This window comes from Urocitellus parryii, chromosome 6, assembly GCF_045843805.1.
Source record: "Urocitellus parryii isolate mUroPar1 chromosome 6, mUroPar1.hap1, whole genome shotgun sequence".
Taxonomy (NCBI): domain Eukaryota; kingdom Metazoa; phylum Chordata; class Mammalia; order Rodentia; family Sciuridae; genus Urocitellus; species Urocitellus parryii.
Window position 1 is genome coordinate 110,649,231 of NC_135536.1, and position 16,811 is coordinate 110,666,041.

The 16,811-nt window shown below is 40.9% G+C and overlaps 1 protein-coding gene across 2 annotated transcripts in view; it reads left to right on the plus strand.

Annotated features, from left to right (window-relative positions):
- The window catches only part of Map2k1 (mitogen-activated protein kinase kinase 1), an 80,066-nt gene that overhangs the window by 9,205 nt on the left and 54,050 nt on the right, over nucleotides 1-16,811 (plus strand). Inside the window, exon 1 of one of the 2 annotated variants that reach the window (XM_026408812.2) lies at nucleotides 904-976. The exons of the other annotated variant lie outside the window; for it this stretch is intronic. Within the exon in view, the coding sequence (XP_026264597.1) occupies nucleotides 963-976 (14 nt within the window). The 5' untranslated portion in view covers nucleotides 904-962. Of the gene's footprint in view, nucleotides 1-903; nucleotides 977-16,811 lie in introns of those variants that run through there. 2 annotated transcript variants of the gene reach the window in all.

The following is a 16,811-nucleotide window of genomic DNA, read 5'->3' on the forward strand; positions in this document are numbered from 1 at the left end:
CCCCAAATGTGAGATCCTCTTGCTTCAGGCTCCCTGAGTGACTGGGATTACAGGTGTACGCCACCAAGCCTGGCTGAACCAATTCATAATATATATTTCAACTATTTCCTCAAGCCTCAGGGCTTTCTACTTTTTTTTTTTTTTTTTGGTGGTGCTGGGGATTGAACCCAGGGCCTTGTGCATGCAAGGCAAGCACTCTACCAGCTGAGCTATATCCCTAACCAGGACTTTTTTTTTAAGTCTAGTATTTTGGCTAATTTAATAAGTGCTATAAGGCCTCCTTTAAAACCAGTATCCTTTCCTTTAATTGTTAGTTATATTTTTGAAATGGCATTATCTTCAGTGTTTTATCATTTCAGTTTAAACTAATATTTATTGAATGCTTACTGAACGTAAGTCACTATGCTGGGAGCTGCCAGTAGGTGACTCAGAGATGAGTAAGAGTATCTTTGCTTCCAAAGATCTCTTTTTTTTTAATATATTTTTTTTAAGTTTTAGATGGACACAATATCTTTATTTTACATTTATGTGGTGCTGAGGATTGAACCCAGTGCCTTGTGCATGTTAGGTGAGCACTCTACCACTGAGCCACAACCTCAGCCCCCAAAGATCTTAAAATCTAATATGGGAGGGGAGGAGGCTATCACAGGGGCACCAGAAAAGGGAACAAATGGCTGCAGAGGAAGAAAAGTGCCCCAAAAGAGGAGGTACAAAGAATGCACTGTTGAAACTCATTCAGAGGAGGGAGAACACCATCCAGCAGGGAGCTTAGGAGAGCTCCATTCACAGTGGAGATGACATTTGAACTGGGTCTTGGAGGATGGCTAGGATTTCCATGGGAATGGGGAAGGGGGCGTGGCAGGAAGAGACTGCAGGATGAGCAGCTTCACATAAGCGGGAATGCTTGGGATGTGTGCAGGAGAAATTCAGTGTGAGGGGTGCATCGGTGCAAGTTGCAAAAGATGAAGCTGGAGAGGTAGGTTGGAACCGTTCTGTGCTACAAGGCTGAACATTTTGAAAAGTCGAATGCAAACTTCTGGCCATTTTTAATGTGCTTTGTAGCCTAAAGTTTTATAATTTTGTGTGGTTACTGCATTGTCCCATTGTGTTTAATGTTATATTAAGAAGGAATATTTTTTTAATCTCCAAAAGCATGTCTTTTGTGTGGACTAGCCTACATTTCATTAGCATTTAGACATCTGTCATCTCTTTGCAACTAGCTGGAGTATATGGCTTCCTTTTATTTTAGTTTCTTCCAAAAAATTCTTGTGTATACTGAGTAAGTATTTCAAGTATTTAACATTTATTGATTTACTTTTGGTACTGGGGATTGAACCCTGGGGCACTCTACCACTGAGCTTTATATTCTTTCCAAGGAGCCATGAAAATAGGAAGCAGCTGCCCAGCTTTGTAGAAGCAGACCCTGTTAGGGCCGAATGGGACATTAGCCCTTTGCCTTCATTTGAGAGATGAGGAAACTAGAGCCAGGGAGGGGAAGGAACTTGTTAAAGAGTTCTGATTGCTAGAATGGCGGTTGAACTTTTATCCAGCTCATTTTCATATGGTATATATATTCATGTTTTCATTTGGGACATTTAATGATTTGAAAATTTTCCAAGTTTCCCCAGTAATGAATTTTGGTTATTTCAGCCAGTATTTTTTTTTAATTGTTTTTTGTTTTGTTTTCAAGCAATAATCGAACTCTGGAAAAGTTACCCCTCTGTATCCCTACTCTCCTAGGTAGTTGAGGGAAAAAAGAATAAGGAAATGGGGGAAGGAAAGGGTATTTTAGTCCTTGATCCTTAGTAGGAGGGCCTATTTTTAAGCTTCATAATGTCAGTTTTAAAAGCAGTGGTTTTCAAAATAACCATAGACGAAAATCCCCTTGAAATGAATGCCTTTCTGGAATTGACCTATTTTGAATTTAACTGCTAGCAAGAAGGGTTCAGAATCTCAAATGTTCTTAAATGCATTTGCTTTTCATAGAAAGTGGAACAACTGAGTGATTAATCCACCTGGGTTTCAGATAAAGGTCAAATCTTTTTTTTTTTTTTAGTACTGGGAATTGAACCCAGGGGTGCTTTACTGCTGAGCCACATCCCCAACAGGGTCTTGCTAAGTTGCTGAGGTGGCATTGAACGTGTGATCCTCTTGCTTCAGCCTCCCGAGTCACTGGAATTATAAGTATGCACCAGCAAGTCAGATTAAGTCTTGAAATCTGGGGAATTGTAGGGAAAAGACATGGCTAATTAGCCAATCATTGTTGTCTTCATAGATTTGTCTGGATTCAGCTTAACTATTTTTTTTTTAATTGAATTGTAACTGATATATCAGGTTAGTTTAAAAAAATTAGATCACTCAAGGCCTTGGGTTTGATCTCCAGCCCAAAATATGCGTGCGTACACACACAGAGACACCCAGCAGATCCTCGCCTTATTTGAGAGTGTAGAGTCAAAATTATTTGCTGTTGCATTATCCTTTGTTAAACAGTCCTTCAAAAAAGTCCTTGTTGGGGGAGGCCTCAGAAGTTAACAAGAATTTCAAGCTAACTGTAAAACTTTTGTGTAATGGTTTACTTAAATTCAGATTGAAATCCTACCAAATTGCCAGCCTGTCTTTCAGCTTTTCTCTTCCTCTAAGGGTTTGTGGTATGGTGGAGAAACAGGAAGAAGAGAGCCACTTAACATTCAAGTAATTATTAGTATAATAGAAATTTTATCCTGCTTATCTTAGGCACTCATTTGAATCCACTGAGAACACTTGGTCATTGGAGCCTACGAAAGATTCCATTCACTAAAGGAAAGACCAGCATACTTTGGGCCAGACTCTTAATCATATCATATTAACATTACATTACACTTATATATATTAGATACATCTAATATTGATTTAGTTGGAGATTGTAACACTTTTATTATTTTATTGAAGCATTCCTTCTAATACTTTCTTGTTTTGTTTTATTTTGGTAACTAAATTTATGCTGGCTTAGCCAAAAATGTAACTGATTGCATTTCTATTTTTGAGTATTCTAAATCACTGAACAATTAAAAAAAACCACTAAGTATTTCCAAATAGAAAAGAAGACATACCATTTTGGATTATGGGCAGTCGAGGACAGAGTTTGTGAGGAAGATACCAGAAACCCCTAAAGGTTTTTTTGGTTGCACTAAACAAAGTTTCAGCTTGATATGCAGTCACTTGGACGAGTTTGTAAATTCCTGCATGACTATTTGAGGTGGAAGGGACACAGAGTAAGCGGAAATTACTGGTTCCGGGAGCTCAGAGGACATGGGTAATTAGAGGCTTGCCCACAGCTGAGGACCTGGAACAATTCCTGAGCAAGTTGCTTTCTTGATAGACAAGGCTGCATGTGTAGGACTTATAGCTTTTAATCTGTGAGGTAATAAAAATGGATCTGAATGCAGGAAGGAACAGTGGGATGAAGTTGGTAGGTGGGACACTTTTATTCCTAAAGAACACAACTGGAAAAATAAGTTACCATTTATTGAAGGCCTATCTGGTGTCTTTACATTCATGGTCTCAAGTTTGCATTAAAATTCTATAAAAAGATCATAGCATGCTATTGTACAAATAAGGGAAATGAAGCTCAGGGAAGTTAAGTAATTCCTCAAGATTGCATAATTAGTAAGTGGCGAAGTGAAGTTTAGAGCTCTGGTCTGTCCAGTGCTTTTTCCCTGTGGCCCTTCCTATACTATATAAAATGCCACAGGTTTTTATGGAGCTGTACTTTCCAAAACTGCAACCACTAGCCACATGTGGCTATTTGTACTTAAATTAATTCAAATCAAATAAAGTTTAAAAATCGGTTTCTAAAGTGCTCTAGCCACATTTTAAGTGTTCAGTGGCCCTATATGGCTGGTGGCTACGGTATTGAACAGCACAGATTTGACCATTTCCATCTTTGCAGAAAGTTCTATTAGTGCTGGTCTAGAGGTCAGTTAATCTTGCCCTTTTAATTAATTAATTAATTAATTAAATTTGCCTCTATTTTGTAAAGGAGAAAATGAGGGACAAAGGAAGGAAGTAACCTGTTCAGCCTCATACATTTCATTAATCTAGGTCTTTGGACTGGTTGCCTGGTGAATTTTCCCATGCCCCACCCTCTCCCTTAGAAACAAAAATAATAGAATGGAGATATTTAAAAAGAGAGACTTCCTTAGCTTAGAGAGCTAAGCTTTGCTCAGCTTTTAAACTAGATTCTTTCTCCTAAAGCATGGCCCTGTGTTTTCCCAAGTTCAAAGGGCATGTCCGGATTAGTTTCCCCCAAGGAAATGAAAGATGTTTGTTGGAAAGGAATTCCATGCTTAATATATGAAGTGGCACTTGGATTCCCTCTGGTTCCTCTCTGCCTTCCTACCACTTTGTAATTGAACTTGCAGCTGCTAACCATTTGTCTTCCAAACAAGACCAACTTCAAAACAGTTCAGATGACAGAGGTATGTATACTTTGAATATGAGCAGCTGCCCATTATTTGCTGTTGATTCAAATGGTATTTGTGTTAGGGTCAAATACATTTAGATTATGACCAAAATTACAGTAGATTTCTAATTTATATGTTAGATTAAAAGATGTATTAACATTCATCGAACTGATACTTACTACATACGTAATACATACCAGGCACTGGGTTGCAGGCGGACTAAAAGGACTTTGTTGAAAATGGGGGAAAAATGCAGATGTTATGGAGAAGCCTAATGCATTTAAAATTCTTGTCTGAATTATATTGTTAGTGTTTGCCATCTGTGTATTCTACCTATTTAGTCTTGGAATTCAGTAAAAGCTTCAGTTTAGGTCACAACTCTGAAGCAAAGTGAAGAATTGTGCAAATGTCCTTGTAGTAGATGCTATTAAAGACATTTAAATTATACCCTCCAGTGTCTAAATGACAGTTTAAAGTACATGTGTGCAGCTTGGGGGATGGGCACGTGGGAGCAAAAAGGAGGCATTGTACTGGGGTAATATTTTTAGGAAGCCTAAATGTGATGTTTGATTGCAGTATAACTAACACACTCAGGGTTTAGAAAGTTATCGTTCAGAAACTGAGAAATTAAAGTTTTGGGTTTCTTAAATGTTAAAATCATATGTTTGAGTATGCTTAGATTAAAAATGGAGAAATTGGAATGACGACAGGGTATCCAGAAAAGTGCCTGTCTTCCCTGAGAGCACAAAGACAGCCACAGAAAGGACTTTAAAGATGGTGGGAACAGCTGGAAGGAATCCCTAGGAGCTTTGACATCTGGTCTTTCTAATTGCCTGATCATATGGTGGGGGATTGAGCATCCAGAGGACTCTCTGTTGTTCTGTAGAGTTGGGTCTAATTTCTAGAAGGTTGGGAATAAGCTTTTGAGAGTTTGGAGGCAGTAGGCCCAACTGCAGGATGGTCTTGAGAAAGGACTGTTCACCACTCAGAGGGTTCTTGTTAGATGAGTACTAGCAGTCATGAAAGGCTTAGCTTCCCAGTTGGATTGTGAATGATAGTTCCTCCTCCCCAAGTGGTTCATTTGAATCCAGAGACTAACTCCTTTTTCAGAGGAGTCTGAAAGTCTTCAAGCTTTAGAATTTTCAGGGCACAGTACTTTGGAATGACAGTAAGTGTAGAGTAAAAGTGTGAGATCTGAGCGTCTTTCCTGGTGCAACTGAATACGTGCCATTTGACCATTTTGTGCCTTGGTTTCTTCTCTGCAGATTGGGGGTACTGGGAGTGGCATTTTATCTTCCAGGTGTGTATGAGTTGCACAGAATTATATTGGTCACCACTCAGCACACTTTTAAGCTCTAAGTAGATAGTATTTTATAGTTTAAAGGAGTCTTAGAAATGTTCTGTTGAAATTCTGTTTGCAGAGAAAGAATCTGGGACAACAAACAAGGATTACAGGAAGTTGGTTGTGTCATATAGCAGTGCTATTTCAAATTTGTGACTTTTGAGTAACACAGCTTGAGGGCTATGTAGTACAGCTGAAAGACTTTGGGTCCCTGAGCCCAAAAAGATTGAGTGAAGCTGCCTCTTATTATCTTTATGACCCTGTGAAAGTTTTCATATCCTTAAGTCAGAAAAATAGGCATAATAATACTTACCCAGCAGAAAGGATCATAGATACTCCATGTATGTAAACTGTTTTTTATGATGAACAGAGCTAATGGAAAGGGCAGGATTACATCCCCAGCCCAGGGTGCTTTTATCAGGTGAGAAGGAGAGAAAATTCTTACCTCTCAAAGCACTTCCAATGATAGACCTCTGTAGCTTTCTTTACCCACACACAATTAGCATAGAAACAACCGGGCATACTTGCAATTTTTTAGGATGTGCGGGAAGCAAAAGAATTATTTTCAGTGAAACAGGAGTCTTCAAAAGGTGCCTCGGAAACAACTGCTGCATAGTGCATCCTAATATAGACTCCTCCCAGCTTCTCTGGGTCAGTCATCTGCCTAATGAGCACCACCAGGAAGCCCATCTTTCTTCAAGAGTTTAACAAGGATTTCCTGGGCTTTGTGTGCATGCATGTGTCTGGAGGAGAGGGCAGAGCGAGGAAAGACGAGTCACTGACCTTTGGTGGAGTAACTGGAAGGTAACACTCCCTTCCTGTGGTTGACACCAGTGGGGGAATCAGCTCATGGTTCATCTAGACATCTCCCCCCTGGGTCCAGGCCTCTGCTTTGTGTCTTCTGGGGATTCCCTTCTCCATTTTCAGTGTATGTAAAATTATGATTTAGGGCCCGAGTTTAACTGGTAGGTCACCTCTTCTGTAAATCTGTCCCAGACCTCTCTTCTGCCCCACTCCAGGCAGAGGTTGTCTCCTCCACCCTCCAAATTGTTCTCTACATCTCCCATCACACTTTAGTTTGTGTAACTTTGTACAGTTGGACTGAACCTGGAGAAGCCCAGCCTTATTCTTCCTTAACTCCAGTGCATAGTTGTTCCCTGATATGTTAGCTTTATAGCACTAAAACAAATACCTGAGATGATCAACGTGTAAAGAGAAATATTTATTCTGGCTCAGAATTGAGGAGGTTTCAGTCTATGATGGATTGGCCCTCTTGTTTTAGTCCTGTGCCAAGGCAGCACAGTATGATGGCAGCCCATTTGGAACAAAACAGCTCACTTCATGTCCAGAAAGCCGAAGAGAGGGGAGGGGACCGGGGTTCATTCCCTCCCTGTGACCTGAAGACCTCTCTACCTCTTAGAGGTTCTCCCACTTCCCAGTAGCTTTGAGCTGGGGACCATGCTTCTAATACATGGGCCTTTGGGGAACATTTCAGGTATAGACTGTAGGACCTGGAATCTGATTTGGAACAGTTTTATTGGCAACTAAACAAGCCTTGAGATGGTGGGAAGACAGAGACTTGAGGACATCCTTCTCCAAAAGGCAAGGCTCTGTTAGTCCCAGTGAACTCTGACTTTGACATCATTGGTGGTCAGCTATTTTCATAGTATTAGTCACAGGAGGGTCACATTGTCGCATTTGAGAACTCTGGGGGCTCTTTATTAACTCCCCCTTGGGTGCTAAGAATTGAACTCAGGACCTCACACGGGCTGGGCAAGTGCTCTACCACAGAACTACATCTCCAGCCCTTCTTCATGTTTTTTTACATCCATTCATTGCCTCACTCAATCCCCCTTAGGCATGGGGGATGTGTTATCTCTGCTTGACAAATGAGGAAACAGGATTTCTTTTTTTTTTTTTTTAATATTATTTTTTTTGGTGGACACAACATCTTTGTATGTGGTGCTGAGGCTCGAACCCGGGCCGCACTCATGCCAGGCGAGCGCACTACCGCTTGAGCCACATCTCCAGCCCCGAAACAGGATTTCTTGTTGAAGGTCTTGTGCATGTCAAACAGGCAGCCAAGGATCTGCTTCTTCAGCCCAGAGGAGAAACGGGTGGGAAGCATATATTGGTGGTGACATTAATTTTGTGCCTGGCTTGGAGGAAGGCTCGGGGAATGTTTGGAAGGCTTGAAAGCGTCTGTGAGCCTCTTTTGCAGGTTAAGCTGCTTGCTTATTCCCAGCAAATGTTGCGCCCTTGATGGATAAATGACAGTGGTGGCTGAATTTACATGGCACCTGTTGGCTTTTCACACTCCCCTTCACGCCTCTCTGGGGACTGAGATAGGACAGATGGCCACAGACACAGGATTCTGAGCTCTGCCTCATCTCTGCAAAATCACATTTGGGGAAAAGTTAAGTTTGTGCAATAACACAATTTTGGTAACATGATTTTGTACTGCTGGTAAGTTGTTTAACATTCTGGATAAATCACACTTAAGCAGAACTCATTTGGGAACAGAGCTTAATTTTGCTGTAGGTGGCTGTGATTCCCACCCACCAGTCCTCCCACCCCCTAATAAATCAAGGCTGATAAGGTGAATGCTGTGCTAAGCCAGGCTATTTCTGGGTCTAGGATAGAATTATATTAATCATCCTTTTCCCTTTTAATTTCTTCTCCCATGAATATAGCCACCTGTCCTTAAAATGCTAGAGGTGGAATTGATCATAATAGTTCAACCTCTTTCTTTTGTGTACCTAGGAAGGGATTGAGGCCAGTGAGATTGGGTGGTGAACCCAGGGTATTGGCAGTGAAGACCTGAATGAGATCAGGGCTCCTGATTTCTACCCTGCTCCATCGATTGCCCTTTGCTTCTGTTAGGACTAGAGGAGAGTTAATACTGTGTTCAAGTTAAATCAATAAATGTTGCTCATTCTTAAGGGCCCAAGCACAGGATGAATTAATTTCCTTTTAGCCATAACGTTTTCTCTTGACATCTTTGATAAGGGTAGTTAAAGACTACAGTAAAGTGTAGTCAAAGGGTTAACTGTGAGTGGGTTTAACTGATAGGATTTAACCTTTGGGCCGGGAAAAATCAGGCAAGCAGTGGATAAGTATATTTAGAGGGAGAGAAAATTTTGTTTTAACAGTTAATCTAGAATAACACTAATATACCATTTGGCTCTAAAAATCATCAGCTTTTAATGTCTCAAATACAATAGACAGATGTATAACCCAAAAGCAGGTGTCTAGGCTGCTGAAGATGTTAAAAATGTAACCATAGGTCCATTTCTGGGACTTGAAAATCTATTTCTTATTTGTTGTAGAAGCTTCAGTGTTCTACTTTCTCCTGCTACTGAACTTGGGAGCTTTGGGAGCTCAGCTGCTGATGTGCCATTGTCTAGTCTTTGGTCCTCTCCTATCTGGGGGTGTGTGTTTTGTGTCCAAGTGGGAACTTTGAGGAGGGATACACATGCCTGGCCAGCCAGCCAGACCTAATCAACCTGTACCATGTTCTGTGTAGCAGTAGCCTAGTTTTAACTCAGCTGAAGATGATGATTTTCACCTGCACACAGTATATTTTTTTCTTGGCAGTACTGAGCATGGAACCCAGGAGATCTACTACCACTAAGCTACACCTCCAACACCCCCTTTAAAAAAAATTTTTTTTAGTGGTAGATGGTCACAATACCTTAATTTTATGTATTTATTTTTATGTGTGCTGAGGATCGAACCTAGTGCCTCATGTGTGCTAGGCAAGTGCCCTACCACTGAGCCAGAACAGCAGCACCTCCTTTTATTTTTTGATATAGGGGTCTTGCTAAGTTGCTGAGGCTATCCTCGAACTTGCAATCCTCTTACTTCAGCCTTCTGAGTCACTGGGCCCACAGGTGTGTGCCACCATGCCCAGCGGCACACAGTGTCTCTTGTAGTAAATGGTCATTGTTTACAGATTTATTGATTTTAGAAAAATCTTAAAAAGTCTCAAGTCTTTTCTAATTGAGGGGAAAAAGAGATGCTAATTATGTCCTATTCTGCTTCTAATACCATGATAGTTGTGTGTATGTACCCCCACACACACATACACCCCTAGACTCTTCTGTCTGGGGTCTTAGGAGTGATCCCTGGAGGCAGACAGCTGAGGTCAGGATCTTGGCACTACCTTAAACAGTTGTGTTGGTTGAATTGATTGCTTAACCTCTCTGATTCCCAGTTTTCTCACTAATAAATATGGGTTTTCAGAAGTAACTTCACACAGTTGTTTAGAGGGTTAGTAGAAGTCCTCAGCATGACACCTAAATCATAGAAAGTGCTCAAAATAATTTTACCCATTACTGTTGACATTTCATTTGGGGTTTCTCCTTCATTATTGCCAGTGTTTGGGAGCCTACCTCTCTTTGAATGTTGAAGTCAGGTCAGATATTACCATGACTACGGTCTCTATCAGAAAAGCTCCAGCAGGACTGTACATGAACTACTCAGGAGAAGAGTCGCTTGTGGGGAGGTGTGTGGTGATCTTTATACATACCTGTTCTGTTTTACCACCTACTCTGTGAGCTTCTAGAGATGAAGAGTTAAGTCTTGATGCCTCCTCTCTAGCCCAGGCCTGGCATATGTAGGCATCAGTAAACATGGAAAGTCGGTGTTGGTGTACAGACCTTATGTGTGACTGAAGCTTTATACGATTGAGTTTTGCTGATGTCAAATACAATATTTATGAACATTGAATTTCTTGATCCTTTTTTTCTTTTTTGGTGGTAGAGATTGATCCCAGGGCCTCACATATGCTAAATGTGTGCTCTGTCATCAAAACTACACTGATAACTTTTTGTTTGTGTGGTACTGGAATTGAACCTTAGGCCTTGAACATGTGGGCAAGAGAGCTAACTAACACTGAGGTACACCTCCAGTCACTGATAAATATTGAATTTTTTTTTTTTCCTTTTTGACTGATTAAGCAAGGCTGGACTTGTTGGAGCCCTTAGATGGGAACAAGGGATGTGACTCTTTTTCCTGGGTTATTATGTAAGTGCTTACATAATGCCTGACACAAAGGAAGTTGGAAGTGTTATCTAGTCATGTAGTCTAGTTATTAGATTGTAAGTGAATATGCTAGGTATGGATATTATAAATATATTTGTGATCTGAGGGCCTGAAAGAGTTAAAGCTCCTCTCAGAATAGCCTAGGCAGCTCCCAGGAAGTAGCTCAGAGGCAGGATGTGGCAAACCAGTGGGTAAATGAGAGCCCTTCTCCTTTGGAAGAAAAGGAAGTAGGTGGGGAGAAGTAAAGAGGAAGCGCTCAGTGGACAGATCTTTTTATCTCTGCTGTAAGAATAAGCTTTTTGTTTGAGTGCCAAGCCGACCCTGTAGAATTTTGACCCCAAATGACCAAGGTCCTAAGGATGCTAGTAATGCTGGTTTTGGAGTTGTTTTATTCTGCTCCACACTAGTAACTCAAGTTTAATATGCAGTGGAGTATTGTCTAAGTAGATTTTTTTTTCTTTTGAGGTACTGGGGATTGAATCCAGAGGCACTTTAACACCAAGCTACACCTCCAGCCCTTTTTATTTTTTCTTGTGAGACAGGGTCTCACTAAGTTGGTTAGATCCTCACTTAGTTACCAATGCTGGCTTTGAACTTGCGATCCTCCTGCCTTGGCTTTCCAAGTTGCTGGGATTATAGGCATGCACCACCATGCTTGGCTAGATTTTTTTCTAATTTTGATTATTGGTATATTGTCCCCCCACTCCACCTCTTGATATATCCTTTAATGCCCTTTGAAGATTTAAAGTGAACATGAGGTGTCATCTAAAAATTATACTTTTTCTAACCAAGAATAAATTAGAAGAGAGATATATTTTTTAGAAAAGTATCTCTCCAATGTATTTACCTGTTATTACTGGACTGGATATGCTGGTGCATGCTTGTAATCCCAATCCAATTTAGCAAGACACTGTCTCAAAAATAAAATAAATAAAAGGGCCAAGGACATAGTTCAGTGATAGAGTGCCACTGCATTCAATCCCCAGTACTTTAATTTTTTTTTTCTAGCTACTTATCCATTTCAGAACACATTTCTGCTCGTTCTCTGAGCAGGTTCTGATGATAGTTCCCTGTTACACAGGACAAGAGAGTGCTTTCATTTATTTCAGACAGATTTTGTTCTACATCAGATGACCAGCTGTCAACAGAGTTGATGGAGGGCTCCAGACCTCCTGACTTAAAGTCCAGGGTTTTCCACAATATTAGTACTTTTATTTTTTTCTCTAGTGCTGGGGATCAAACCTAGGCCTTAAACATGCTAAGCAAGTGACCCACCACTGAGCTACAGCCCCGGCCATTTGGTACCTTTATACATTAGAAGAAAATTATCAATGAAGGGTACAGTTTTTTTTTAATATCTATTTTTTAGTTGTAATTGGACACAATACCTTTATTTCACTTATTTTTTTAATGTGGTGCTGAGAATCGAACCGAGGGTCTCGCACGTGGGAGGTGAGCACTCTACCTCTGAGCCACAACTCCAGCCCTTGAAGGGTACAGTTTTACAAATAAAAAATGCATAAATGAAATAAGTGAACTGAATTTGGTAAGGCTTTATTATCTCTGAAAAAAGTAACACTTTAAAATCTGCACTGGGTTTAGGAATTGGGACTTTAGGCTCCAAATCTATTGTTACATGGAAACATCTCTGCCTTTACTATGTGCTGGTGTACACAGTGGGCTGGATTTGACTGTCTTGTCAAAGGTTTCTTTGAGCTGGTCCTTTGACCAGGTAATGAAAGGGTTCATCACCTAAAAGACAAATCCCCAGTGGGCTTCCAAGAATCTGGAATGGAGCTCAGCAGTTTCTAGACTTTTCTATATAGTTCCTCACCTCAAGGAAGCCAGTGTGTGCAGGTCTTGACTCCATTTCTTTGAAGGTTTGAAACTATAATTTGGTGGGGGGTGGTTATTGGGGATTGAATCCAGGGGTACGTTACTACTGAGCTATTACCCCTGCCCTTTTTATTTTGAGATAGGATCTCATTAAGTTCCTTAGGGCCTCACTAAATTGCCAAATCTGGCTTTGAACTTGTGATTCTCCTGCCTCAGCCTCCTGAGTCACTGGGATTACAGGTGTGCATTACTGCATCCAGCCTAAACTATAATTTTTTTTTTTTTGAGAGTGAGAGAGGAGAGAGAGAGAGAGAGAGAGAGAGAGAGAGAGAGAGAGAGAGAGAATTTTTAATATTTATTTTCTAGTTCTCGGCAGACACAACATCTTTGTTGGTATGTGGTGCTGAGGATCGAACCTGGGCCGCACACATGCCAGACGGGCGCGCTACCGCCTGAGCCACATCCCCAGCCCTAAACTATAATTTTTATACTTGCCTAGATGTGTACCTGAGTACAGGATGTGTACATGAGTGGAAGATGGGTGATTTTGCCACAAAGCTACATGCTTAAATTGCACCCTGGTCAAAATGAAATCTCTTGCATAACTTTATTTTTTTATTTTTTTTAAAATATTTATTTATTTATTTATTTATTTATTTGTTATTGGTGGACACAACATCTTTGTTTGTATGTGGTGCTGGAGGATCGAACCCGGGCCGCACGCATGCCAGGCGAGCGCGCTACCGCTTGAGCCACATCCCCAGCCCCGTCTTGCATAACTTTAGATATTTAAATATTAACATATTTTTGACATATTTTTTATTTTTATTCTCACTGAGTTGCTTAGCACCTTTCCATTACTGAGGCTGGCTTTGAACTTGTGATCCTCTTGCCTCAGCCTCTAGAGCCGCCGGGATTTTAGGGATTTATAGATCAAGGTCCAGGAGGATCCTAAATGTGAAACTTCTGGCACCTTCTCCTGTGGAGTCAGCACATCACTCTCATGGCACATGGATATGTTAACAATATGCAAAGTATTGTTAACTAGGGGAGCTTCCCTGAGTTTCGATGATTAGAGTTTTTCTTTTTAAAATATCTTTATTTTATTTATTTATTTTTATGTGGAGCTGAGAATTGAACCCAGGGCCTCACGCATGCCAGGCAAGCGCTCTACCGCTGAGCCACAACCCCCTCACCCACAGCCTTTTAGAGTATTCTTGAAGCTCCATTACTTAGGCATGATTGGTTTAATCATTGGCTATGATTGAACTTGGTTTCAAGCCCCCTCAGTTCCCTGCAAGTTGAGCTGTTATCACATGTCTCAGAGCCCCAGCTCACTAATCAGGTATTTGGCCTTTCTGATACTGCCAGTGTCCCATCTAGTCTTCTCTTTGGCACAGACTAAGGGCACATCATGAGTCACATTGTTAGCAAAAATTGCCATTCCCACTATGAATAACAAAGACACTCCTATTACTCGGGAAATTGCCAGTATTTATAGGCTACCTTTCAGAAACATACAAAGGGCAGCCCCGCCCCCCCACACCTTTGTATTACTGGGGATGCTCTGCCACTGAGCTACATGCTTGGCCTTTTTTTTTTTTTTTTTTTTACTTATAGATGGACACAATATTTCTTTGTTTTGTTTGTTTATTTATTTTTATGTGGTGCTGAGGATCAAACCCAGTGCCTCACACATGCTAGGCAAGCACTCTACCACTGAGCCACAACCCCAGCCCTACCTTTTTTTATTTTTTATTTTGAGACAGGGTCTCACCAAATTACTGAGGCTGTCCTCAAACTTGAAATCCTTCTGCTTCAGCTTCCGGGGTTTCTGGGATTACAGATGTGTGTCACCATGCTTGGCAAGTCAAATTATTATATAACATCTTCATACCCCCAAAGCTGTCTAATCCTCATCTTTGTGATGTGGTTAATCATGCGTTGGCTGCTCATGCCAGAAATCTGGAGTTCTTCTCAATTCCCCCTTCTCTCTGCCTGTGTCCAGATGGTCACCCAGATGTGGCAACACTAAATTCAGTCTCTGTCGCATCTACTCTCTTCACTGTCCCCTGGCTACTGTGATGTGATGCCCTTGTCTCCTCTTGCTTTTCTCACTGCCTTCAAACTGATTTTCCTCCCTTGTTTTCCCCCATCTCCAACCTGCCTGTTGCTGCCAGACATTTGGTTCCAAAATATAAAAATGATCTTACCACTTTCTTACTGTAGAATTTGTTGTTATAGAACAATGTATATATTATAAATTCATTTGCGTAAAACACAAATAAAACATACTAAGTAAAAATGTACTTAGAAGGGTGTGCTACGGATATAGCTCAGTTGGTAGAGTGCTTGCCTTGCATGCACAAGGCCTTTGGTTCAATCCCTAGTACCACAAACACACACACACACACACACACACACACACAAAAAAAAAAAAGTACTTAGAAGGAATCTAGAAGAGTACATATTCAACAATGTGAACAGTAATTATTTGAGGGAAGGTGGCACATGTGCATTTCTGGACTGGTTGGATTGTTTGAAATGAGTACCTATTATTCTTTTTTTAATGTCTGGTAAAATTATAGACATCTACCCTGCTCAGCTTCTTACTGGAGTGCTGTGCTCTTCACCATACAGTCTGGCCTCAGCTGACCCTCAGCCTCATCTTGGCTTTCTCCTAGATTCACCTACTCTCTGGCCACTTGGAACCGCTTGTACATGCTGATACGCAAGCTTGGACTGCTTTCCCTGTCCTCTGTGAAAATTGATAACCTTCAGGACGAAACTTGGGCATTACATTTCCTGACCTTCTCTTTATTTTCATCATCTTAGAGGGCATTTAGGGTCTTTTCTCTTTGTTCTGATAGCCTTCTATGCCCAGCTTGCTTTCAGCATTTTGGCTTACAAGTAGAATTGTTACTGCCTTTATTAGTATCCTTTCCTGTGTTTAGCTTGCATCATGATGCCTCTCTGTCTACCTGTTTACCCACCTACCTGCTTAATGTCTGTCTGTCCTTTCTCCCCGTCACTTACATATCCACAATATACACAAAGAGATTGCCTTTCAAGGGCAAGGAGTGTGTTCCCCTGTCATTTCTTACCTCTAGTACACACAGTGCCTGTCACTCAGGGGACACTCTAGAATAAATCTGCTTTGCATTTATGTATCTGTAGTATTAGTGGATGTTACCCAGTTGTCCACTCAAGTTCCCTATTCCATGCCCTTCTCTGGACTGGAGCAGTCCTCGAAGTTTACATTCTCATGGTCATTTCTGTAATGGGACTTACTTTTCCCTTTCTGTGGTTTTTCTTTTCTTTTTACTGTATGTTGAACTAGTTTGGAATTTGGCCGCCCTTCTCTGGTTTTCACCAAACAACAGTAAGAACAAAATATATACAGAGCTATTTGTGTGCAGCAGATTGGGTGGAAGGTCAGGTCTGGGGTGGAAAGGGTGTATTGTTATTACAGCAATAAAGACAACTTAAAATCTCGCGGTATTGGATATCAGGTTTTAAAAGACCTTTGCACTCTGCTGTGGTACATCCTTTCCTTCCTTTCTTGCTACTTCTTAGTCACTCCCCAAATGTTTACCATTTTATTTTGCAAAATAATTCAGTTCTCCAGCTCCACCTCTACATGCTATTCAGCCTCTCTTCTACCTATTCCATGGCTTAGGCGCAGACTCTCCTAAACTATGGGCATGCTTTCTGGTCCTCTAGTGGTCTCTGCTTGAGTGGTGGGTTGTTAGCATGGAGACTTATTTCCTCACCCTCTGTCTCTCCAATTCCTTGACCCTGAAGATAGAAGTGAGCATTATCAGTATTTAAGTTTTTTCGATTTTGTGTTTTGGTGCTGGAGATTGAACCCAAGGCCTAACACATGCCAAGTATGCACTGAACCACTGAACTATATACCCCAGCTCAGTTTTGGTTTTAATTACGTTTCTTTCTTTTGATACATATTACTAATTCTTGGTAGGTTTTGACTGTACTAGGGCAAATGCTGTTACTTTAGAGACCTGACTAGTAATTTTTCACCCCTGTACCCCAGCCCCCCCATAAAGGTGCACATCTAAGCCAGCACATATATGGTGGTTTGTCCTGATCCTGAGATCAGGATTCTCTGAGTATTAATAGAGAAT